Below are 25,829 nucleotides of genomic sequence, written 5' to 3' on the forward strand. Positions count from 1 at the left end.
AATGTAGAAAATCCATGTAGACAGTACTGGAGGTCAGAATCAAACTCAGGATGCTGGAAGTGTGGGATTGCTGCATTACCTGCAGCATCACTGTGTTACCCAGTTAGATGCATGCACTGGGCATCAACGTCTATGTAGATGCTGTCAAGGCATCTGCCTGTGAGGTGTTGGATGTGAAAATAGCTCCCTAACAGTCTGACAGGAGGACACAAAGCCCATGAGCAATGGAAAAAATAATGGTGGAGAATGTTTGTTGGCCCTTCAAGAAGCTATGAGGCTGGATTTTAAAGATAATTGATCCCTTTCTGATCAATTACCAAACAGAGCATTTCTGAGGCCTCTTCATCTCAGTGTTCTGCTGGATATACCAAATAGCAACTGTGCAGAGTACATCAGGAAAGCCTTGTCATCTTCTCCTCCCCACCCCACCAACTATCCTGTCCTCCCCAGAGCTCCCAATGGATTTAACAGAGCCTGAATTAAAACTTGCCATCCAATTATAGAATCCCATGTTCTGAGCCAAATTATACTCTTCCACCCCATCCCAGAATTTGATGTCTAATCTCTGGACTTATTATTTTAGGGCTTGTGCTGTCTTGGCCAATATGACAAAAGCTGTAGTTTATGTTCTGGAATAGTTCTACTTTAAACCTAAAATCAAAACAACATTCAGGAATTAGTCACTGAACTGCCAAACAGATCCTCTGTAGTACCTCCAACGCACAACAGCACATGTCACTTTTCATTAACCTGTTTTGCTTTCTATCTGCGTTTGCAATTTTGTTTGGCTTAAAAGCCCATAAAGAACTTTCTTGTCCTAAATCTTCTTCATCACACTTTATTCACTCTGAAATTGGCTGTCAGTCACAATGAAAGTTGTAGTCATATCGGCTTTTTTCTGATCGAGAAATGTTTAAAACAGACACAACGTTTATTTTGATGAAATTCTGATGAGAGCCGATGTTTTTCAGAGCAGCTCTCAAAGAGCTCTTACTGTCTCGTGGGACCAAGGAAGGTGTAAGTTACAGTAGTTGGTTCATAGTTCCAAAAACAACAGTAAATTGGCTGAGATAACCTGTAACTGCAGTTTTTGCCTCACTGAAAAATTTATTTTCCAGAGAACCCTACTGCATAGAAATCATTAAAAATATGGTGACTGTGTAAATAAGGTCGTGTTGTTCAATGGTAGACGTCACTCCTAAAAGTAGAATTGCTCCATGCAGTAAACTAATTACTATACTCAGGAATACTTTGATTCCTAGATTCATTTTAACAAGAGTGAAAGCAGCTGGTCTTTCTAATCTGGCAGTTGCAGCTGTCTGGGTTTCTAAGACAAAAATGTTTTATTTATTATGGTACATAGCAGTAGCTATAAGAGGAATACTGGTTGAAACGCTACAGTCCGGCATTCATGGCACAGCAACTCCTATGGTCCAGCAGGTTTTAAATCTGCAGTAGGATCTATACTAATTAACTAACTCTAACTAAGATCTAACTAAGGCCTAAAATTAATTGAGATCTGTACTAATCTGTAGCTAATTAACCAAAGAGTGCATCTTTTGTGACCTCAGCTGACTGTGATCTCAGTTGATTTAAGTAAACTTCGGATTACAATCAGTTCTTAGTGACCCGGGGAGTGTCTATAGTTAAAAAGAACAGTTCTCCTGCTCAGAGGAAGATGATTGAGGGTAATTTCTGTAGTCCAGATTTTCTGTGATCCGGAACCAGTCAGGTCCCAAGGGTGCTGGACTAAAGAGTTTCAACCTGTATTTCCTTTTTAATGTACTCTCCCAATGTCTATGGGAAGATGTATGGGAAATTTATAAAAGAGAAGTTAAAATTTTCTACCTCTGTGCAATATACTATTTCAGTGTACTTCTTTCTAGGACTATTCCAGTGAAGTCACTGATAGGGTGAGGTATGATTGGCATACACAAGAGTATACTCTGGTTTCTCTTCAGATTGTATAAATCTTTCCCCCCTTACTAGAGATAAATATTTTGTAAATCACTATCAATACTTTTTGGTTACTAGTGCATTTGTTGCAAATGCTGTGTGTGAGGAAAGATATATGAAGGAAATATGGTCTTTTGTTTCGGTAAAAGGAAGTGGAATCAACCTTGGCTTGATACAGGATGTTGTAAATTTAATTCCCCACTCAACTGACTGAGCAATCATATGGAGTGGCAGCATAATGATTTTGTTACTGAATTCTGAGATTTGGATTAATGATCCAGAGAAAGAAGCTGGGTAATTTAAATACAATTAATTAAATATAACTGGGCGTCCAAAGGTAGTATTAGTAAAAGTAACCATAAAACTGCCAGATTTCCTTAAAACCAAGCTGATCCACTAAGGCTATATAATCTGCTTAGTTACTTTGTCAGTCAAATATGTGAATCCAGACCAAGACAAGGATACCCTCTGCAAAGCCTAGCCACCAAATTCAGGGCAACTAGCTTAGTGCCACAAACTGTAAAGAAGTAAACTAAACTTTCTCATTGCAATTGTGAGGGCTTACTGTGTATAAATTAGTGTCACACAATAGGTCAGAATTCATGATCAGCTGACTTTAGAATAAAATCTCGACATAGTCTTGAGTCATCCAGGTGGAGGAGATCTGGATCTGGATCACTGCCCAGTGACAAGGCTTTCTGCACCTTAACATCATCACAAAGCAGGGAGGGGGTAGCACTGGAAACAGAAAAACTCCCACCCAAAACAAGATAGAAAAAAGCCGACAGCTGGCTTGGCCAAGCCTCATGGTTTACCTGGAACTACAAAGGACAAAATATTACATGGGAACATGAGGACTAGGAGCAGGAGTAGCCCATTCAGCCTCTCAAACTTGCTCTGCCATTCAGAATGGTCATAGCTGATCTTCTATCTCAAGAGAATTTTCCTGCCCTATCTCCACTTCTTTTGATTTCTCTTGCTTTCTGATTTGAATCCAGAGTCCTCCAGTGTAGAGAACTTTAAAGAATATGAATCAGATTTATTATCATTTACTTATATGACGTTAAATTTGTTGGTTTGCAGCAGCAGTACAGTGCAAAGACAAAAAATTACTATAAATTACAAATATCAATAGTGCAAAAATAAATAACAAGGTAGTGTTCATGGGTTCATGGACTGTTCAGGAATCTGATGGTGGAGGGGAAGAAGCTTTTCATGAATCGTTGAGTGAGGATCTCCAGATTCCTGTACCTCCTCCCCGATGGTAGTAATGAGAAGAGGGCATGTCCTGGGTGGTGAAGGTCCTTAGTGATGAATGCTGCCTTCTTGAGGCACCGCCTCTTGAAAACTCTCTACCCTTTGAGTGAAAAAATTCCCCTCATTTCAGCCCCAAATAGCCATATCAATGTTGAGTCCTCTCAGAAATTTGTATATTTCACTGAGGTCACCTCTCATTCTTCCAAACTCTAAAGAAAGTTTTTGACATCCAAAACTATTCAGCTTTAACAACAATCAACTTTTTTGAAAAACTAATAAGCTAATACATACTAAAGTCCCTCTCAGCCCCTCTACTCCAATAATGGTGAACCTTTCATTGTGCCAGTCCTCAAGTGCAAGATATTCAGAAGGATGACATTCGGTAATAGTGGCTAATCAGCACAATTTAGCAGTCCTATGCTGGACTTAATTAGGTATCTGATGTTAGAGTGCAGACATAGAAACTTTGAGAATTCAGTCTCATGTGCCCACCCTGTGTTATAGCACAGTTGGAAGAACTACAGAACTTCAGTACTATTGTGCCCATCCATTTACGAGTACTGCTGGAAAAACCTTGCAACTTCGGTGCTTGAGTTTATGTCCAGTGTTGGGACACATTAGGAGAAATTTCAGGACCTCCATGCCAAGAGCACGTATAGTGCTGTAGAGCAGTCAAAGAAACTTAAGGGCTTCCGTACTTGTGGGCATGTCCAAAGATGGACCACATTTGAAGGAGTTTTAGGACTTCCATGTTCATGTGCACTTACATTTAAGTCTCAAAGTTCTGATGGTCAGGGAGGAAACATCGGCAGTTTTGTTGACATTTTCCCCCTCACAGTCCAGACCATTCAAATTCTCACCACAGTGCAGATATACCATTGATAATTATTTGGAAATCCTCAGAATGTGAAAGGTTTGGGATTATTATAACTTGCAGAGAAACCTAGAAAAAAGGCCATATCACAATTTTCCATAACACAAAGGTGTGTCATCTGAGCATGCATCAAGAAATGAGAGTTGAAGAAATAAATTTTGTGTTGATCGATTTACATTTTTTTCACATAAATTCCATGAGAGTAAATTTTATTCCATATCTCAAAATTTTGGGTAGTGATTTGTGAATTCTATAAGGGCAATTTTCCATAACCCAAACAGGTATCATGGTAACAGGAAGAACTGCATTATATATATATATATATATATATATATATATATATATATATATATATATATATATATATATATATATATATATGGCATCTTGCAAGATTTCAGAATATGCGCAGTCTGCAGTCTAAATGGATTTTTTTTGAAGGGACATCATGTGGGAAATGTGACAGCCAATTTAAACAAAATTCCAATTTGCATTTTAAATGAGCAAGTAGGTAAATCTAATGCAAAAATATACAATAAGTACATGTGATAAGTGCAAATGATGTAGTTTTATAACACTTGGACATCTTTCTCACTTAACTTACAGATGTAATTTTGTTTTCTAATGAAGCAGAGAGGACTGCAAGACCCGGCTGTTGTAAATGCCAAGCTCCATGGTCACTAAGTGTGGCTGTGAAAGTGCTATACATATTTTTTAGTTGTCTCATCATAGCTGTTGCTGTGCTGGCATCTGTAGGTAAGGCGGATCTGTTATTTAGACCCATTTCATAATTTTTTACTGATCTAAGATGTCATTCTAAATTGCATGAATAGACAGACAATAACTAGCACAGTAGAAATCTGAATTTATACAGGAGAGTATGAATCAGTGTCAGAATGCAGGACAAATAATGTAGTAATACAGACAAATATACAGTGTGGAGCAGTTTTATCAGGACATAGGTGAAAGTTGCATAACAAAATTTTCAATCACCATCCTAAGCTTGATCATTTCCATCTTATCCAGAGAAAGGAACAGTGGGGCAGCCATCATAATTACTTTGGCAGAAATTTGGGGATAATTTGAAATTATGTGAGATTCCGAAGGGATTTTGTAAAATCACATAATTTACAGTGACAGATGGAAGCTAAATGCTCTGTTAATTCAACTCCCATTTGTCACAATTAATGAGTTGTAAGTTCCATAACAATGTAACCCTTTCACATGTGCCATAAGGTAATGAGCTGAATTTTGAAATGTAGCTGTATTTTTTGGGCACAGTTACTTATTCCTATTTTAAAAATCAGTAAATACTATTAATGTGAAAATCCTTTTATCAATCTGTTTGTCAACTCTATTAAGCCACAAAATCACCAGAGAATCTTCATCCCATTTATTACTTCAAATCTCTGAAATTAGCACATACTTTTGTTTTCCCTTCTCTCCTTCCCCAACCTGGGCCTATATAGATGAGAGAATAATTTCAGCTTTGGACATTATGACCAGTGTACCTCAGCACTGCTCCTCATGATTCCTTTAGCCGCAGGAAAGAGATCTAAAATGTCTTAGTTTGTTATATTATGGTTCAGCCATAAACGGAACTGATCACCAAGCATTAATATCCGTTTTTTCAATGTGTGTGACATTTGAACAAATAAGCTATTGTTTGTATTGTTACAGTGTTCAGAAAGGTTGACTCCATAACCAAAGATATCAACACGGCCCAATCATTTTATGAGACAAAGATTAGCTCTGTGCAGATGAACATAAAAGAGCTAGGTGAGTAATGCTGCAGCCGGCTTGCAAATGACATCTATCATGGCGTTGTAGAACTGTTATGTTTCATAAGAAAATAAAGAACAAAATTGTTCACCAAGAAGTTAAATAAATTTAAGGATAATTTCACATGACTGATTAGATGTGGGAACAACCCTACACTCCAAGAACATTCTCTTTTTTTACTGTAAAAGAGAGAAAGATAAAGGAAATAGTTGATTCTTAATGTGGCAGATATCTCACAGACATGCAAATGGTGTATGAAAGCAAGGTGGACAAAAGCAAAGCCGTGGGTGCATTAGAATTATCACCGTGTCAGTTTGGCAGACAGTGCCAGGTGGCTAGTTACAGGATGGATCCTGCAGTATTACATATCAGCCCCACTGCCCAATTAGAATTGAAGATTATAAAGATATTAAACAGAGCACCTGCCTTATGGACATGGCATTGAAATATCAGCTTCAAAGCATCTTAAAGGATAACTAACTGACTTTATAATGTGTATTTGAAGACCACTGTGTTCAAGTTTTCCTTTAAACATATTAGAGATCCCTGTAACATTTCCTTGAGTTGTTAGGTAAAAGCATAAACCGTGTATCAATGCCATTTGAAGCAAATGTAGACTGCATCAGTAATTTGTTTTAAGACTTAATGCAGTCCATTGAATTGTGTAAGTCAAAAGCATCAAAATGCACAGTGACTCCATGGTTGGTGCCATTTATATGTAAGCAGATATCAATTTATACATAAATCAATGTTGACTACAGATTATTAAGACATATGAATTCACTTTCTACTTCTCATCAACACATATATGGCTGAAGTTTTCATTCCATCTATCTTCCTGGATTTCCTTCAGGTTGGTTGAGCAGGTGTGATCATTTGTTTGACCTGAACTAAGCCGTCAGTATGGCATTCCTGCCAGTCCCAGGAGTGCTTTCTTTCATTTCCCATACATAATTAAGTCTGAGTAGAGAAGCTGATGGATTCCACTGTATGTATTAATATAGAACATAGAACATAGAACAATTACAGCACAATTCAGGCCCTTTGGCCCACAAAGCTGTGCCGAACATGTCCCTACCCTAGTAATTACTAGGCTTACCCTTAGCCCTCTATTTTACTCACCTTCATATACCGATCTAACAGTCTCTTGAAAGACCCTAACGTATCAGCCTCCACCACAATTTCTGGCAGCCCGTTCCACGCACTCACCACTCTCTGAGTAAAAAACTTACCCCTGACATCTCCTCTATATCTACTCCCCAGCACCTTAAACCTATGTCCTCTTGTGGCCACCAATTCAGCCCTGGGGAAAAGCCTCTGACTACCTACCCTATTAATACCTCTCATCATCTTATACACCTCAATCAGGTCCCCCCTCATCCTCCGTCTCTCCAAGGAGAAAAGGCCGAGTTCCCTCAACCTGCTTTCATAAGGCATGCTCCGCATCCCAGGCAGCATCCTTGTAAATCTCCTCTGCACCCTCTCTATGGCTTCCACATCTTTCCTGTAGTGAGGCGACCAGAACTGAGCACAGTACTCCAAGTGGGGTCTGACCAGGGACCTATACAGCTGCAACAATACCTCACGGCTCCTAAATTCAATTCCCTGATTGATGAAGGACAATACACCATATGCCTTCTTAACCACAGAATCAACCTGCGCCGCCACTTTGAGGTTCTATGGACTCGGACCCCAAGATCCCTCTGATCCTCCACACTGCCAAGAGTCCTACCATTAAGACTATATTCCGCCAACATATTTGACCTACCAAAATGAACCACTTCACACTTATCTGGGTTGAACTGCATCTGCCACTTCTCAGCCCAACTCTGCATCCTATCTATGTCCCTCTGTAACCTCTGACAGCCCTCCAAACTATCCACAACACCCCCAACCTTCATGTCATCCGCAAACTTACTTACCCACCCCTCCACTTCCTCATTTGGGTCATTTATAAAAGTCACAAATAGTAAGGGTCCCAGTACAGATCCCTGAGGTACACCACTGGTCACTGACCTCCGCTCAGAATACGACCCCTCAACAACCACTCTTTGCCTTCTGTGAGCCAGCCAGTTCTGGATCCACACTGCAATGTCCCCTTGGATCCCATGTCTCCTCACCTTCTCCATAAGCCTCGCATGGGGTACCTTATCAAACGCCTTGCTGAAATCCATATACACTACATCTACTGCTCTCCCTTCATCGATGTGCTTAGTCACATCCTCAAAAAATTTTGTGAATTAAACTTTTCTCTCTGGAATCCACAATAATTATTTAATGCCTAAGGGGAAAAAAATCAATGAAAAATGTTCTCCATTATTTTGTAATGTCAATTAGAAAGTGGATCTCATAATTGGAATTGGAATTGATTTATTATTGTCACATGTATTGAGGTACAATGAAAAGCTTGTCGTACATACCATTCATACAGAACAATTCATTACACAGTGCATTGAGGTAGTACAAGGTAAAACAAGAACAGAATGCAGAATAAAGTGTAACAGCTACAGAGAAAGTGCAGTGCAGGTAGACATAAGGTGCAAGATCATAACGAGGTAGATTGTGAGGTTAAGAGTCCATTTTATCGTACTAGGAAACCGTTCAGTAGTCTTATAACAATAGTAAATTGCAATTACATTTAAAGATAACATAGCAATACAAGAATTTGAGAACATGAGAATTTAGATCCTTCCAATTGCTTTGAGCAATGCCAACAGTTTTTCTGAACATAGAACATAGATAAGATTTCTTTGTTAGTCACATGTAGATCAAAACACACAGTAAAATGCATCTTTGAGTAGAATGTTCTGGGGGCAGCCCGCAAGAGTCGCCACGCTTCCAGCGCCAACATAGCATGCCCACAACTCCTAACCTGTACATTTTTGGAATGTAGGAGGAAACCAGAGCACCCAGAGGAATCCCACGCAGACACGGGGAGAACGTACAAAGTCCTTAGAGACAGCGGCCGGAATTGAACCTAGGTCGCTGGCGCTGTAATAGCATTACGCTAACCGCTACGCTACCATGCCACCCAACAGTACAGCACAGCATAGAACAGTACAGCACAGTACAGGCCCATATCCCCATTCAATCTATCCCCCTCTCTACCTCTCTACTTCTCCTCCCATAACCCTCTATTTTTCTTTCATCCATGTGCCTATCTAATAATCTCTTCAATGACTCTATTGTATCAGCCCCATCAACCACCCTCCCCCCACCTCCCTGGGCAGTGCATTCCAGGCACCCACCACTCTCTGTGTAAGAAAACCTACCTCTGAAACTTTTAATTTTTTTACAAACTGCCATAGATAAAGCTTTGATCAGCTGTTGTGATTGATGTATCAGACTAATAAACCTGGATGCCTAGATTCACAATTCTAAGAATATGAATTCAAGTCCTACCATGGTAGATCAAGTTAAATTAAGCTTTAAAAAAGACTGTATCACATCACATTAAAAACAAAGTAGAAGAGGTGGCAAAATAAGTGAAGTATTTTTGGTTACTGATAGTTTATGCAGTTTATTTGTTATCTGGTTTTGAGATGTGAGTGTACTGGTAAGGATGGTATTTATTGATCTGGAATTTCCCGGCGATGGTGAGCCATGTGCACTCCCTCCTATACCTGTCAACTTCACATTGACCTGAAGCAGATCTTCCAGAGGCAACTCTGTTCAGAAAGTGGATTCTAGATTGAGACTCTTGGTATGCAGTTGGGGAAGTTCTGGTGAGCAACTGTCAAGAATTCAGAGCTTCTGACGCCAGAGTCCCAAGCTTCCCAACAGTTAAGGAGGAATACAGTTCCATACAGCACAGACAGTATTCCTTAGGAGGGCATTGTCTGTCTCTAGTTACACTGAGAATGTGGTGGACGTCACTTTCCTAAACATCTGGCACCAATTTTGAATGAAGTTATTAGGTTGTTAAGCCACTTCAAAGAGCAGGTGAGAGCCCTTTGAATGACATGGAGAAATAGTTAATTACTGAGCCTACTCGAATGTGCATTTCGTGCTAATCTAATATGGGAATAGAACTAACATGTGTATTTATCTGTCTGTGAAATTACTAACTGTGCAAAACTATTTGCAAATAAATAATATTGTAGTAAATTACTAGATTTTGACTCCCTCAGTACCAAATGAATCATTAATTTAATTTTGGCAGTGTTGTTTGCTTCATGGTGATCTTTATTTTTGTAAATTTGGAAGCCAACGCTTCATTCACAAAGTTTTATTTTACGTAAATTATTTAACACAGCATGAGGCCCTTCAGCCCCTTAGACCCATTCCCCCACATGGTCTAACATGCCCATCAACTTTCTTTTAATTTTTTTAACATATCTACACTAGGGGTAATTTACAGCAACCAAATAACCTACCAGTGCATTTTTCATATGTGGGATAAAACTGGAACACCCAGAGGAAATCCACCTGATCACAGGTTGAATATACAAACTCCACACAGACAGCACCAGAGGTCAGAATCAAACCCTGGTTCCCGGAGCTGTGAATCAGCAGCACTAACTGCTGAGTCAATCTGCACCCTAGTTGCATTACCAAAAAAATATATTTTATATTTGTTAGTTATTGATTTCATCTGCACTATGAAGGTCAAATTCAGAAAGCACTACAAAAGCTGAGAAATTAGTAAAACAATGTAATTATTTTAATCACTTCCTCTTGTTCCTAGATCAAAAATCCATCAGCCACAATTGTTCTTCATGCCATGAAGTTTCCCATTTTGCTCAAGAAATTGTTGACTTACAGAAAGAGTTTGAACAGATACAGCAATTACTTCTGGCACAAGAACCAGTGCTGGATGAAACTGTCCAAAATCATCAAACACTATCATCTGACAACCGCAGAATCATTAAAGAAGTTACCTATTATTCATCGTCCATTGAACAGATCAACCAAACAATGGAACGATTTTCAATGAAGGTAAATGGCTTGCAAACACTTGTAAAGCAACTCGATGAATTTATCAGGAGACTATCCCAGGATCAGTACAAAATAAGGATTGGAGTACAACATATTAACTTCACCACCAACCAGAATTCTTTATGGCTTGAAGAAATTCAAAGAAAAACCAATGAGGAAACCTTAATATTACAGAAGATAGTGACAGACTGGCAGAACTCCACAAAAGTGTTTGGAGTTTTAAGGGCTGCAGTGAGCAAGATGAATGACATGGTCAAAAGTGTTCAGAATACCCTGGCCACCACACTCCAAACCATCTCACAGAATTCTGAGTTCATGCATGACTTAAGCTTGCAACTATTGTCTGTGCATGAGCAGTTTGAAAATATATCTACCTACCTTGATGACCATGAAGAAAATATCCAGGACATCCTTTACCATGCAAAGTATTATGAAAATAGGACAGCTGAAAGATTTGAAACCATTATGGGGCGAATGGTTTCCCATGAAACTGAAATTAACACCATACTGGCCAACATCAATGCCACAAATAACCATGTACACAGTATGATCAAATACATCAGCGACGTGAGGGCATCTTGTTCAAGTGGGCTTGGAGCACATTCAGAAGAACTTTATCACCTCAACATTTCTCTGGCCGTTATTCAGGGCACGACTGATATGTTAAGACAACGCTATAATCTGTTAAGTGCAACACTGAATAAAGAAATAAACAAACTTGGTGTTGTTATGGAAGAAATGAAAATTATTGATGCACAACATGGAGAAGCAATTAAAAACTTCACAATTTTGAGAGGTGAGCAGCTTTTACATTTAAAAAAAGTAGAGAAATATTAAGTGTCTCTAGTTTATTTCCAGTTGTTCTGGATGGCAGTACAAGAGTAGAATGGGTGAGTGGTCGGAGGGTTGGGTGCGTAACTGAGTAGCGTTTGAACTTGTTCAATACTTGTCCAATTGTACAACTAATCCCACCATCTAACGGTCTTGCAAGCTGGCTGTGTATGCTCTCGTAGCAAACATGTGAAACCTTCATCCCAATTTTAGTTCAAGGAATCATCATAAGGATAATTTTCCGATTTTTCTCATAGAGACTTCACATTGCTCTAAAATTGGTCATATAAAATGGATAACCAGAGTAAGATGTGTTTCATCTTAACAGAAAGTCAATTTTTAAATTGTAGCAGTAGCTACTGCGATGTAAAAACAAGACGCTAGTTGAAGGGTTTCCAAACAAGAACTCATTTTTTTCCCGCCTTGTGCGGGCCTTTTAAGAGAGACTGTTCCCGCCCAATCCAAACGGCAATGACATATATGCTACGTCATCAAGTCTTTCCCGCGTGCGGGTTTTCCCCGTCACTCAGGGAAGGCGAAGGCCCGCCGCCACCTTGGGCCTCGCCGCTCCGACGACGTGCGACCCAACTGCCGAGCCGGTTCGCTTGCCTGGACGGTGAGTCGCTACACAACCCCCACGCCCCCCCCCCCCCAGAACTGGCGATACAGTCCCCAAGGTCCGTGGGCTGTGTCAGCCGCCGCTTAGGAGGTCGGCCTCTGCGTCGCAGTGTTGAAACTTCAACCAGTTGTTGCAGATCTAGATGGGCCGGTTTGAGGTGGTCCATCATGAAAACCTGTTCCCTGCCCCCAACGTCCAAAATAAAGGTGGATCCATTATTCCTGATGACCCGGAAAGGTCCCTCGTATGGTCGTTGCAACGGTGCCTGAGGTGTGCCCCTGCGAACGAAAACAAACTTACAGTCTCGTAGTTCTTTGGGCTGACAGGATGGGTCTTGACTGTCCCGCGAGGTGGGAATCGGGGCCAAGTTGCCAAGCTTCTCACGCAGTCTTTTCAGGGCTGCCGGGGGTTGTTCCCCTTGGTCCCAAAGGGCAGTTATGAAATCCCCCGGGACAACTAGGGGCGCCCCGTACACAAGTTCAGCTGACGAAGCGCGGAGATCTTCCTTGGGGGCAGTGTGTATGCCGAGCAGGACCCAAGGTAATTCGTCGACCCAGTTAGGACCCTTCAGGCAGGCCATCAAGGCTGATTTCAGATGGCGGTGAAAACATTCCACTAACCCGTTTGATTGAGGATGGTAGGCCGTGGTGGTGTGCAGCTGTGTCCCCAGCATGTTCGTTAATGCAGACCAGAGGCTGGAGGTGAATTGGGTGCCTCTGTCTGAAGTGATGTGGGCTGGAACACCAAAACGTGAGACCCAAGTTGCGAGCAGCGCCCGGGCGCAGGAATCAGTCGTGATGTCAGATAGGGGGGTTGCCTCTGGCCACCTCGTGAACCGGTCCACGATGGTAAGGAGGTACCGGGCTCCTTTTGAAACCGGCAGAGGGCCCACGAGGTCGACGTGGATGTGGTCGAACCTTCTACGGGTAGGCTCGAACTGCTGTGGCAGGACTTTGGTGTGTCGTTGGATTTTCGAGTCTGGCAGTGCGGACAAGTCCTGGCCCACTCACTGACCTGTTTGCGCAGGCCACACCAGACAAACTTGCTGGCGACCAGTCGGACAGTTGATCTGATGGATGGGTGCGCCAACCCATGTACCGAGTCGAAAACGCGTCTCCGCCAGGCTGCAGGGACTAGAGGGCGGGGCTGACCTGTTGCGATGTCGCAAAGTAGGGTCTGCCGACCTGGACCAACCAAGAAATCTTGGAGCTGCAGGCCCGAGACTGCGGTTCTGTAGCTGGGCAGCTCGTCATCGGCTTGCTGTGCGTCAGCTAGGGCCGCGTAGTCGACACCCAAGGATAGGTTGTGGATGGTCGGTCTGGAAAGTGCATCAGCAACGACATTGTCCTTTCCGGAGACATGTTGGATATCCGTTGTGAATTCAGAAATGTAGGACAAATGTCGCTGTTGACGAGCTGACCAGGGATCGGAGACTTTGGAGAAGGCAAAGGACAAAGGCTTATGATCAGTGAAAGCGGTGAAAGGCCTGCCTTCTAGAAAGTACCAGAAATGCCGGACCGCCAGATACAGCGCTAGAAGTTCCCGATCAAAAGCGCTATATTTCAGTTCGGGTGGTCTGAGGTGCTTGCTGAAAAATGCCAAGGGTTGCCAACGGCCTTCGATTAGTTGTTCCAGTACCCCACCAACCGCAGTGTTGGATGCGTCCACCGTGAGGGCGGTTGGGACGTCTGTCCTAGGGTGTACAAGCATCGCGGCATCTGCCAGGGTGTCCTTGGCCTTAACGAAGGCAGCCACAGCCTCGTCGTTCCAGGTGATGTCCTTGCCCTTACCAGCCACCAGTGAGAACAAAGGGCGCATGATACGGGCTGCTGCAGGGATGAACCGATGGTAAAAGTTGACCATCCCAAGGAATTCCTGTAGGCTTTTGACTGTGTAGGGGGGGGGCAAAATGGCGGATAGCGTCTACCTTGGCGGGTAGGGGTGTTGCCCCGTCACTGGTGATTTAGTGGCCGAGGAAATCGATAGAGTCAAGTCCGAATTGGCACTTGGATGGGTTCATCGTGAGGCCGAAATCACGGAGACGGGAATACAGCTGGCGGAGGTGGGAAAGGTGTTCTTGGTGGTCACGGCTGGCGATTAGTATGTCATCTAAGTAAATGAACACAAAGTCCAGGTCTCGGCCTACCGCGTCCATCAGCCGCTGGAAGGTCTGCGCGGCGTTCTTAAGGACGAATGGCATTCGAAGGAATTCAAAAAGGCCCAATGGGGTGATAATCGCAGTTTTGGGGACGTCATCCGGATGGACTGGGATTTGGTGGTATCCCCGAACGAGGTCCACTTTGGAAAAGATGCGGGCCCCATGTAGGTTCTCTGCGAAGTCCTGGATGTGAGGGATGGGATAGCGGTCCAGGGTGGTGGCATCATTCAGCCTGCGGTAGTCGCCGCAGGGCCTCCACCCTCCGGTGGCTTTGGGGACCATGTGCAGGGGGGAAGCCCAGGGGCTGTCTGACCTGCGAACAATCCCCAGCTCCTCCATGCGACGGAACTCTTCCTTTGCCAGGCGGAGCTTGTCTGGAGGTAGTCGTCGAGCTTGGGCATGAAGTGGTGGCCCTGTAGTAATGATGTGGTGTCGCACCCCATGTTTGGGCCTAGAATTTGTAAACTGAGGTGCCAAAACTGATGGGAATTCGGCTAGGAGCTTGGTGAACTTGTCGCCAGACAGGGAAATGGAGTCCAGGCACGGGGCTGGTAGGCTGGTTTCCCTCAGGGGATAGGTCTGGAAAGTTCTAGAGTGGACTACTCGCTTCCCTCGCAGGTCGACTAACAGGTTGTGGGCCCGAAGGAAATCGGCTCCTAGGAGTGGTCGGGCGACGGTGGCAAGGGTAAAGGTCTGCCGCCGAATTGTAATTGAAGTGTACGGGTACCAAAAGACCGTATCGTTGTGCTGTTGGCGGCATTGAGTTACAGGACCTGGTTGCCTGTTACGAGTGTCGTGGCCGGTCGGGGGCAAAATACTGACCTCTGCTCCCATATCGATGAGGAAACGCCGCCCAGATTGCTTGTCCTGAATGAATAGGAGGCTTTGTCGGCGGCCAGCCACCGTAGCCATCAGCGGCAGCTGGCCCTGGCGTTTCCCTGAAACTTGCAGGGTGGGCAGCATCGACGGGCCTCCGCGCCCACCTCTGATGGTAGAAACACAGCTGGTCGCCAGTGTCGTTGTCTGTGTTTCTGGGGTGTGGTCGCTCGGTTGCTGGGGCTGGTTGAGGCGGGCATTGGGCTCACGGCCTGGTGATTTGGCCGACGGACGAACCGCTCTCGCGTTTGGCCTTCCACAGGACGTCTGCCCGGGCAGCTACCTCACGGGGGTTGCTGAAGTCGGCATCGGCTAACAGCAGGTGGATGTCATCAGGTAGCTGTTCGAGGAAGGCCTGTTCGAACATCAGGCATGGCTTGTGTCCCTCGGCCAATGCCAGCATCTCATTCATTAGGGCAGATGTGGATCTGTCCCCCAGGCCATCTAGATGAAGCAGGCGGGTGGCGCGCTCATGACGGGAGAGGCCGAAGGTCCGAATCAGAAGGTCTTTGAAAGCCAGGTACTTATGTTCCTCTGGAGGAGACTGGATGAAGTCTCCGACCTGGGCGGCTGTCTCCTGGTCCAGAGAGCTGACCACATGGTAGTACTTTGTGAAGTCGGAGGTGATCTGCCGAAGGTGGAATTGCGCTTCGGCCTGGTCAAACCAGACGCTGGGACAAAGTATCCAAAAGGTGGGCAGCTTGAGTGCCACTGCGTTGGCTGCTGCGTTGTCGTCCATTGTGCGGGTCCAAAATCTGTTTGGACCATCGGGGTCACTAATGTAGTGGTAGCTGCTGCGATGTAAAAACAAGACGCTAGTCGAAGGGTTTCCAAACAGGAACTCGTTTTTTTTCCCGCCTTGTGCGGGCCTTTTAAGAGAGACTGTTCCCGCCCAATCCAAACGGCAATGATGTATATGCTACATCATCAAGTCTTTCCCGCACGCGGGTTCTCCCCGTCGCTCGGGGAAGGCGAAGGCCTGCCGCCATCTTGGGCCTCGCTGCCCCGACGACGTGCAACCCGACTGCCGAGCTGGTTCGCTTGCCCGGACGGTGAGTCGCTACATTTTGTTGTTGAAATTGGACTTGAATTTTGAACCAATGGCAATTTAACCTTTTATGAAGCCTGCTGACCCTTTGTGCCATGATCAAAATTTTGGCTGATCCATCCAGGATGATACAGTGGCACAGCTAGTAGAGCCACTGCCTCACAGCGCCAGAGACCCAGGTTCAATCCTGACCTCAGGTGCTGTCTATGTGGAGTTTGCACATTCTCGCTATGACTGTGTGGGTTTCCTCTAGGTGCTCTAGTTTCCTTCCACATCCCAAAGATGTGCAGTTTGGTAGGTTTATTGGCCACTGTAAATTGCCCCTGTTGTGTTGTGAGTGACAGAACCTGGGGCAGTTGATGAGAATGTCAGAAGAAAAAGATATGGGACCAATGTAGCATTAGTGTAAATGGATGGTTCTAGAGTCATAGTTACAGCATGGAGACAGGTCCTTTAGCTCACCAAGTAGGCAGCTTACAGAGTCGAGGTTTCAGTCAGACCAGCCACAACCTTACTAAATGGTGGAGTAGGCTAAAAGGCCGAGTGGCCTACTCCTGCTCCCAATTTGTTAAAAGTATCTTTACAAAATTAAATACTCTTGAAGTATAGAAACGGTTGTAACATAGGAAATGCCCCAGCCAATTCGCAAAAACAAAGCTCCCACTAACAGTGAAGTAAATGTTTTAGTAATGTTAGTTGTTGAGGGATAATTATTGTTTGAGACACTGAGAATTTACCTCCACTTCTTCGAACAGGACTGTGAGACCTTTTTTACGTCCATATTTTAGAGGGGGAACAAGGATGCAGTACAACTATTAGCCTAAAAAAAACTCTCCCTCAGAATTACAGAGAAGTATCAGCCTGGATTATTTGCTCAGTTCTCTGCAGTGGGCAGAGTCATTTAAGTTTGACCATTTTGGAGGGCCTCTTTGTACGTACAAACAATATACATAAATAATATGCACATACACATATACTTGCTAATTAAAGAAGAGACAGTGTTCCTGCTGCTCTCCAGTAATACATGGCTCTCACAGTGAATGCTCCCTGCTCCTGTCTGGTGCTGTGTTGGATATGGAGCAAGACTTGTGCATGACTGGGCAAAATTCCAACAGTACATTTCACCTGAGGAGGTACATCATAAACATACAAGTACTTCCACTTCCTTTGAATCATGAGTAAGAATTATTCACTTGGAATTGTATGGTAAACAGCAACATGTAAAAAAAAAACATGTTTTTGAATAAGACCAGTGTGCAATTTATTGATTCACCTGGGCCTTGACACTCCCTGTAAAAATTATGAATTTTTTTTTATTTTTACGTAGATTTTAAGATGTTTGCAAATTAGATTTAAATAAGATTCTGGTCTCTTTATCATCCCCTTAAATGTAAAACACCAGGCTCATGTTCTTCTGTTGGAGCTTAACGTTTAAAGAGCTTAATTTGATCAGGGATGTAATGACTTGGACTTGAGTATACGGGAAAATCTTCAAAATTTGCAGATGACATAAGGCTTGGAAGTTTAGGAAACAGTGAGAAGGGTAATAGACTTTGAGCGATACTGGACAGGCTGATTTGAGTGCGTGGACACATGGCAAATGAAATTTAAAGCTGTGAACTGTAAAATGATACATTTTGGTAGGGAGAACAAGCAAAAACCAAAAGAATCTAAAGGGTACAATTTGAAAGCGGGTGCAGGAACAGAGAGATCTGGAGCGGCAGTGGGGAAGGGGAGGAATTAGGCTGAATATGGACAGATCTTTGAAGCTAGCAACACAAACTGAGAAAAAGATTACATGCATAGAGTACAAGATCAAGAAATTATGTTGAAGTTCAATAAAACAGTGGTTTGGCCATAACTGTTGTATGAGCCTAACTCTGAGCACCAGACTTTAAAAAGGATGTGAATCCCTTGGAGAGGAAGCAGAAAAAAATTGCTGGAATAGTTCCAGGGAGGTGTGGTCTTTGTTGCATAAAAAGATGGGACAAACTGGAATTGTTTTTCTTACAGCAGAGAAGATTGAGAGGAGACCTGGTAGTCACAAAGGTCCTTGACAGCCTTTTGTGAAGTATCAACGCTATGCTTCAGTAATAGTATTGTGACCTATTAAAAAGAAATTACAAGCACACTCATTGTTATTTACTGTGTATCTGGTGTCATAATCTCACTGGGTACACGGGGAATAATAAGCAGAAGGAGGAGTGTAGATCTAAACTGGGTAGCTGGCCTCTGAACCCTTTGTTTCCAACCATGGTGATACTATTCTGCAGCAGCAGCTGGAAGGATTTAAGACAAAATTTGTCCTGTCATAGAATAAAGAGACCTCTACTTCTGAGCATCAACCAGCCTGTCTTGTTAAGAGGGAAGTCCTAGCAGAAGCCCCCTGCCAGTATTTGGGCTGCCTACGCATGCACCCAGCAGCAGGTCCCACTCCGTCTACACATATCCACCAGCCTCATTCAGATAGAACCAGCAAGAAGCAGCTGCCATTTACTACTTCAACAACAGCTCAGCTTGCTAGGACACTGACTGATCCGAGGAGTCAATGGGAAGGGGAGGGGTAAGAAATCTGGAGAGGATGAGCAGCAGCCACTGGTGACCATAGGATTTAATGTGGGTCAGGGGAACATTCCTCTTCCTCTTGGTTCCATAGTACTACTATTCCTCAATTTTCAAAAGGGGATGAGTTCCTAGAAAACATCCCATTAAGCAAATTTTTGTTAATCAAAAAGGCTGGGCAAAGTGTATCATGGGAACTGGGGTGTAAGGTATTTCTTTGCAGAGATTGTAGTACTCCATTTGTCATAGCGAAAATAGCTTCATAAGTTGAAGATATATCCCTTAATAAGTCAATGGAGTTTGTAAATTGAGCAATACCTGTAATTAAATAGAGAATAGAGAGTCATAAAGCAATACAGCATGGATACAGGCCCTTTGGCCCACCAGTTCATGCCAACCACGGTGCCCACCCAGCTGGTCCCAATGTCCTGCGTTCGGCCCATATCCCTCCAAGCCCCACCCCTCCGTGTACCTATCCAAGTGCTTTTTAAATGATACTATTGTACTTGCTTCAACCATTTCCTCTGGCAGCTCTTTCCATGTACTCACCACTCTCTGCATGAAAGATTGCCCCTCAGGTCCCTTTTAAATCTTTCCCCTCTCACCCTAAATCTATGTCCCCTAGTTTTGGACTCCCCTACCTTGGGGAAAAGACTGTTACCCTCCACCTTACCTATGCCTCTCATAATTTTAAACATTTTTATAAGGTTGCCCCTCATTCTCCTACGTTCCAAGGAATGAAGACCTAGTCTGACCAACCTCTCCCTATAACTCAGGCCCTCTAGTCCTGGCAACATCCTCATAAATCTTTTCTGCACTCTTTCCAGCTTAACCACATCGTTCCTATAACAGGGTGACCAAAGCTGTACACAGTACTCCAAGTGCGGCCTCACCAATGACTTATACGACTGCAACATGATGTCCCAACTCCTATACTCAATGCCCAGACTGATCAAGGCCAGCATGCTAAACACTTTTTCGCCACCCTGTCTACCTGTGACAGCATTTTTTTTTCCTGTAAGAACTGCTATTTTACTGCTTAAGCATTGAAAAACAAATAAAGCAGAATGTGAGTTTATGGGTTGAAGTTCCATTTCAGAGACGATATTATTTAGAGCAACAATCTGCTGGGGGAACTCAGCAGGCTGAGCAGCATCTGTGGGAGAAAAGGAATTGTCGACATATCAGGTCAAAACCTTGCATCAAGACTGAGAGTGGAGAGGGGAGATGGCCAGTATAAGAGGGGAAGGGGACCGGTGAGATAGGAGCTGATTGGTGGACTGAGGAGGGATGAAAGATGACGGGCAGGTAGTGCCAGGTTGGGAGGCGGGGTGGTGGACCTGGGAGACAGTGGCAGGTGAATGATAGATGGGGGCAGATAAAGAGAGGGAAATAAATGAGAGGCAGATGGAACGAGGTGGGGGGAGGGGAGTGTGAAGGTTGCAGGCAGCTGCTGGAGGGAGATAAGCAAGAACACAAAGGGCAACCAGTGCTGGAATCCGATAAGGAGGTGATAATGGGAGCCATTCGGGGAGAGGTGAATGGCATATGGAACCAGAATCAGATAGAGGGCGAGTGGGTGGGCGGAGGTGAAGAGTGCCCTGTGTATGTTACCTAGGTTGTCACCCCAGTATTGAAGAGTTATTGCTTTGTCTGAGGTGCTGTCTTTCACACGTGGGAAGGTCTCCACTTGTTCACGTGCACACGAAGCATCCCCATATCCAGAGAAGAGCACAGAAGTTCTGGTGTTCCAGCCAGCATCCCTCCATCAACAAAAATCACCACACAAAATTGCCTAGGCAATCTTCTGCTCGTAGGATAACACTGAGTGGCGTGTATGATGGTGATCCTGCAGCAATGAAAGGAATATTAAACAAAATGATTAACTTCCCAATCAATACTACTAAAATTTATTCATTGTTGTTCTATTCTTAATATAGGTTTGCCAGGACCTCCAGGACCAAAGGGAAACAAAGGAGAATCAGGGGTAAAAGGAAATGCTGGACCTGTTGGATTAAAAGGTGATATGGGTGACACAGGACCCACAGGAAAGCAAGGTCCACGAGGTTTGGATGGACTCCCTGGTGTTCGTGGAGAGAAAGGTTCAAGAGGCCCAGAAGGAGGTCCTGGTCCAAAAGGAACGAAAGGCAACATGGGGAGGCCTGGTATCCAAGGGCAAGCTGGCCCAAAAGGAGACAGAGGACCAGAAGGGAAACCAGGACCACCTGGCCCCAAAGGCCAAATGGGAAGTAAAGGAGATCCTGGAATTCCTGGCCCACGGGGACTTAAGGGGGAAGTGGGAAAATTGGGACCCCCAGGGCCGCCCGGACCACCAGGTCCGTAAATGGAAGCACTTTGTTTTAACTGATTAAACTTGCTGTATGTTAATTATATAACCTTGTATCACTAAATGTATGCTTTATTTGACTTTTAATCAGCCGTGTTTAATGTTGAAGATATGAAACAGATTCATTTAAACTGAGATAGTCACTGTCACTGACATGTGAGCTCCTGATCACATGCAATTAGTTACCAACCAGTTTAAGTAGTCATCGTTGAAAGGTGTTGCACACAGTGACTGTCATAGCGATGGCTGTTTTTTTGGTAGACTGCTAAAAGACGAATGGTTTCATGGAATCATACAACATAAAAACAGGCCCTTCAGCCCTTTTGTCCATGCTGACCATCAGGTTCCCATCTATACTAATCCCATTTACCAACACTTGGTCCATAGCCTTCTGTTGCCTTGTCAATTCAAATACTTGTCTAGATACTTCTTAAACGTTATGAGAGTCTCTGCCTCTGCCACCCTCTCAGGTAGTGCACTCCAACCATCCTCTCAGTGAAAAAAAATCTTTCTTATATCCTCTCTAAACCTTTTACTCCTTAGGTTAAATCCATGCTCTCTGATCATATACACCTATGCCTCAGAGAAACATTTACAAATTTCTACCCTATCTATGCCATTCATAATGTTGTATACCTCTATCAGGTCTCCCCTCAGTTTTCTCTGCTCCAAGAGAAACTTGTAGAGTTTCTAGAGTTTGATCAAGTGATGCCCACAACCAAATGTCTCAGCATACCAATGTTCAGTTTTAGCTGTAATTCTTTCAATATATATACTGTGTGTGTATATGTGTATGTGTGTGTGTGTGTGTGTGTGTTTGTGTGTGTGTGTGTAAACAAAGATAACCAAATATGTGAAGTGCCTGAGGATTGTAATTAAAATCAAATCCAAATGAAATCCACGCCAGGGTGTGTCACTGCCTTCAGGGGATGAGGGACACCAAATGATGTTTACTAGGATAGAAATTGGACTTTAAAACCTTCATTTTATATGCATAAATGGACCTGTGGTTGAACAGTCTCAAATATTGATGCAATCAGTATGTGGGGAAGCCATATTGGGTTTCTGCGACTTTTCGGGCACTGCAGATAGCCACCTGGTACAGTTCTTGTGCAATCAAGAGGCTTAACGCATATCTTAGGCCCCCTCATTGCCCTCTGTATTGTGGGGTCACACAGGAACCTTGCCTGATCCATAATGAATTCTTAACTTCTTACTGAATGACCTTATAATAAACAAATAAATCATTGCTTTGGTGCCGGGAGAGCAAGAATATCTTTGACTTCACAATTCCTGTTTGCCATCTTTTGGGGTCAGCTTTGGGCTTCTGTACTGAAGTAAGTAGTTCACTATAGACAAGTGCAAGGCAGATTCCCTCAAATTAATAGAAGAAGGATGCACTCTAATTTTCATTCAGCCTTGTGACTTTCCAATTCAGGCACATCACAGTTATATGTCAGGTACTGGGTAGCATTGAATGTATACACCCATACATTTATCAGTGTGACAATACGGTCATGCACACTTTTATGGTGCATCTTCACTGACTTATTCTGCTATGAAAACTGACAAGGGTGTGGGATTTTAAGCCTAACATGTAAATGATAAATAATTTTGACCAAATGGCTCGTTACCATTTAAACATAAAATTAATTTGTTTTAATTTTCATCCACTTTTGATGCATTTTTTGGTTTCCTCATTTACATAGATTTTCCCAAATTCTTAAAATATGCAGTTTCAAGTCATAAGATTGCTCTGAACTTTCTACTGGAAAAGATATCCCACCATTAATCACAAAACGTATTGGAAAATGAATGTCAAAGCAGCGATGAAAATGTACCAAAGGCTATAAAAAGTTCTTCACAGCTTTGATAGCAATGCTACGGCAGTAGTTTGTCTAATTTGATACAGTTCTGGGGTGGGCAGGACTCACGCAACAGAAAAGTGCTATTTCTCTATGGGTTTTGTACTCTCATTAGTAATCCAACCAACTAACCTTACACAGCACGCAGATTAGAATATAGGCCCCCCCCCCCACCCCCCGCATTTCAATCTTTGACAATGTTGCTATGTGATGCAAAAACCTTTACTGCCTTAAATAAAGTGCTCTTATTTAAACCCATTACATTTTTGTTGGGAAAACAAATATCCTTTTGCTAAGATGGTTGTCTTTTGCTAAGTATGAGTCCAACACATAGCCTAAACGTCACAGAGTTTTGACTTTGGTAACAGCCGGCTGGAGTATTTTTTTCCGGGAGAGTAAGAATCTTAGTCTCCACCAAACGATATCTTCCCAGCCACCACCATACCATATCAAACAAGTATATCATGCACACAACAACTATAAAAACTTCTTCTAAAATTGACATTAACTTAGTTTATCAAGTAAGTCTGTAGGAAGAAAATGTATTTGCATTAAGTTACAAAAATGTGATGTGACCTGAATAGATATAAACATTTGCTTCTATATTTGCTGAAAATTTGAGAAATTCAAGCAAGAACATAAAAAATAATGCCTTGAAGATCTGCCACACTTAATATTCTCATTCCTTACAATTTAGGGACAATTCCTGCTCTATTTGGGAATCAGTAACAACAAGTAATAAGTGGTACATATTATTTGCATGGATTCATTAAATTTTAATTTTTCTGAAGTACAAAAGTAAGATATGTGATAGAATGTTTTTAGCAATTAAGTGATGTTTTATTTACCTTCTGTCCAGTTCAACTTTTGTTGTAACTGCAGGCTGATGATTAGTCAAGTATCACTACAGAGATGCATTACGTCAAATGTAATATATGTCATTTGCTGCTTTGTTTTTATTATAATACCATTATAATGTTATATCCTGAACTCAAATGAAATCTACCAAAAGCACACATGCAGACATTCAAGGGATTAATCAGGTTACGTTCACGGTGCTCCTTTCAGTTAAATCTGTGACACCTTAATAAACTTCATATCACAATTTGGAATATTTACCACAAAATGAAGTATTGTTTGATTGTAGATTGTGAATATTATTTAGTTTTCTTATTTGTAATTATGTTAAAACTGCAGCTGGTTTGCATGCTATTATAAATGTCATCCAACTCATGTAATCTCTGTAACTTGTTATTATAACTAGGTATCTGGGGCCCTGACCAAATAAATTTAGTATGCTGTACTATCTTATTGCCCTGTATGTAATTAACCTAGAAGTTGTGGGACATTATTTCCCTATGTCCTAGGTACAACAAAATTATAGACAAATTAACCTGGGATTTGCAGTTGTAAGTGAAAGAGAACCAGTTTGCATTGCTATTATTACTGTGCAAAACTGACAGTAACTTGTGATATGCAGAGTTAAATCCAGAAGCTACTGTCAGGTCCTCGAGAGGATATGGTATTGCAGTCTTCAGAGATGCAAACAACAGAGAAACAGTGGTTTGATTTCATCTGCAACTTATGCAGGATTCTCACTGTAAAATCCACTGAAAGTGTTAAACTGTGTTGAATAAGGTGTAACTGACAGAATTACCATTCAAGTGTCAATATCTTTGCTGGAAAATAAAAATTAATTTTTTTTCTTGTAATGCTTCTCAGATAATACATAATCTACCGTGATCCCCTTAGGATGTGCCAGTCTGTATTTTGCATTTTGTAATATTACAGTGCTTTTTATTTCCTGGCTTGCTGTCTCTGAGAAACATAGCATGATTTGATGGCCAGACTAATGGTGACACTGTTCCTGAGCACCACAGCCTCTGTATAAACAATATCAGACTGAATGTTGCTTCTAATTGTGGAAACTGAAACAACAAAGCTGCTAAACTTTTATGGGCAAGTTTTTCAGAAATCAACTTCATTACATCGATCAGTCAGGAAATCTATCATCTGTTTTCCTTTGAAGAAAACTTAAATCAAAATGAGGTCAGACTGATGCTTTTGTAAAATTTTGATAATAAGTGGTATAATGTCAGAAGGATTTCTCTGAATGCAGTGCTAATTAGAAGCATTTTCATTCCATTAAAAGGCAAAATAAAAGGTCCAAAAGCAAAATACAGTGAATGCTGGAAATCTGATGAAAGGTCGTTGACCTGAAACATTCACTGTTTGTCTTTTTCCACTGATACTGCTTGACCTGCTTGAGAATTTCCTATGTTTTCTGTTGTAATTTGTTTTTCATTTAAAGGGTTTTCCTCTGTATTTCATGTGTTTGCTCCTCTGAGCACTTTGCCTCATTTCACCCCATTGAGTGAACATCACCAAAAGCCTATTCTGGTCCAACCACGTAAATGCCAAAGCCAAGAAAGCTCACCAACACCTCTACTTCCTCAGGAGGCTAAAGAAATTTGGCATGTCCCCTTTGACACTCACCAATTTTTATTGATGCCCCATAGAAAGCATCTGGATGCATCACGGCTTGGTATGGCAACTGCTCACCCTGTGACCACAAGAAACTGCTGAGAGTTGTGGACATAGCTCAGTGCAACTCGGAAGCCAGCCTCCCCTCCATGGACTCTGTCTATACTTCTCGCTGTCTTGGTAAAGCAGCCAGCATAATCAAAGATCCCACCCACCTGGGATATTCTCTCTC

The 25,829-nt window shown here is 42.7% G+C and overlaps 1 protein-coding gene across 2 annotated transcripts in view; it reads left to right on the forward strand.

Moving 5' to 3' along the window:
* scara3 (scavenger receptor class A, member 3) overlaps positions 1–23,196 on the forward strand; it is a 32,968-nt gene extending 9,772 nt beyond the window's left edge. Inside the window, exons 4-7 of one of the 2 annotated variants that reach the window (XM_052024856.1) lie at positions 4,694–4,843; positions 5,768–5,866; positions 10,557–11,603; positions 20,842–23,196. In XM_052024856.1, coding sequence (XP_051880816.1) covers positions 4,694–4,843; positions 5,768–5,866; positions 10,557–11,603; positions 20,842–21,245 — 1,700 coding nt within the window. In that variant the 3' untranslated portion in view covers positions 21,246–23,196. The remainder of the gene's footprint in view (positions 1–4,693; positions 4,844–5,767; positions 5,867–10,556; positions 11,604–20,841) is intronic. The other variant, XM_052024857.1, reaches the window with a different exon arrangement.
* Positions 23,197–25,829: the final 2,633 nt, after the last annotated feature.

This window comes from Pristis pectinata, chromosome 10, assembly GCF_009764475.1.
Source record: "Pristis pectinata isolate sPriPec2 chromosome 10, sPriPec2.1.pri, whole genome shotgun sequence".
Lineage (NCBI taxonomy): Eukaryota > Metazoa > Chordata > Chondrichthyes > Rhinopristiformes > Pristidae > Pristis > Pristis pectinata.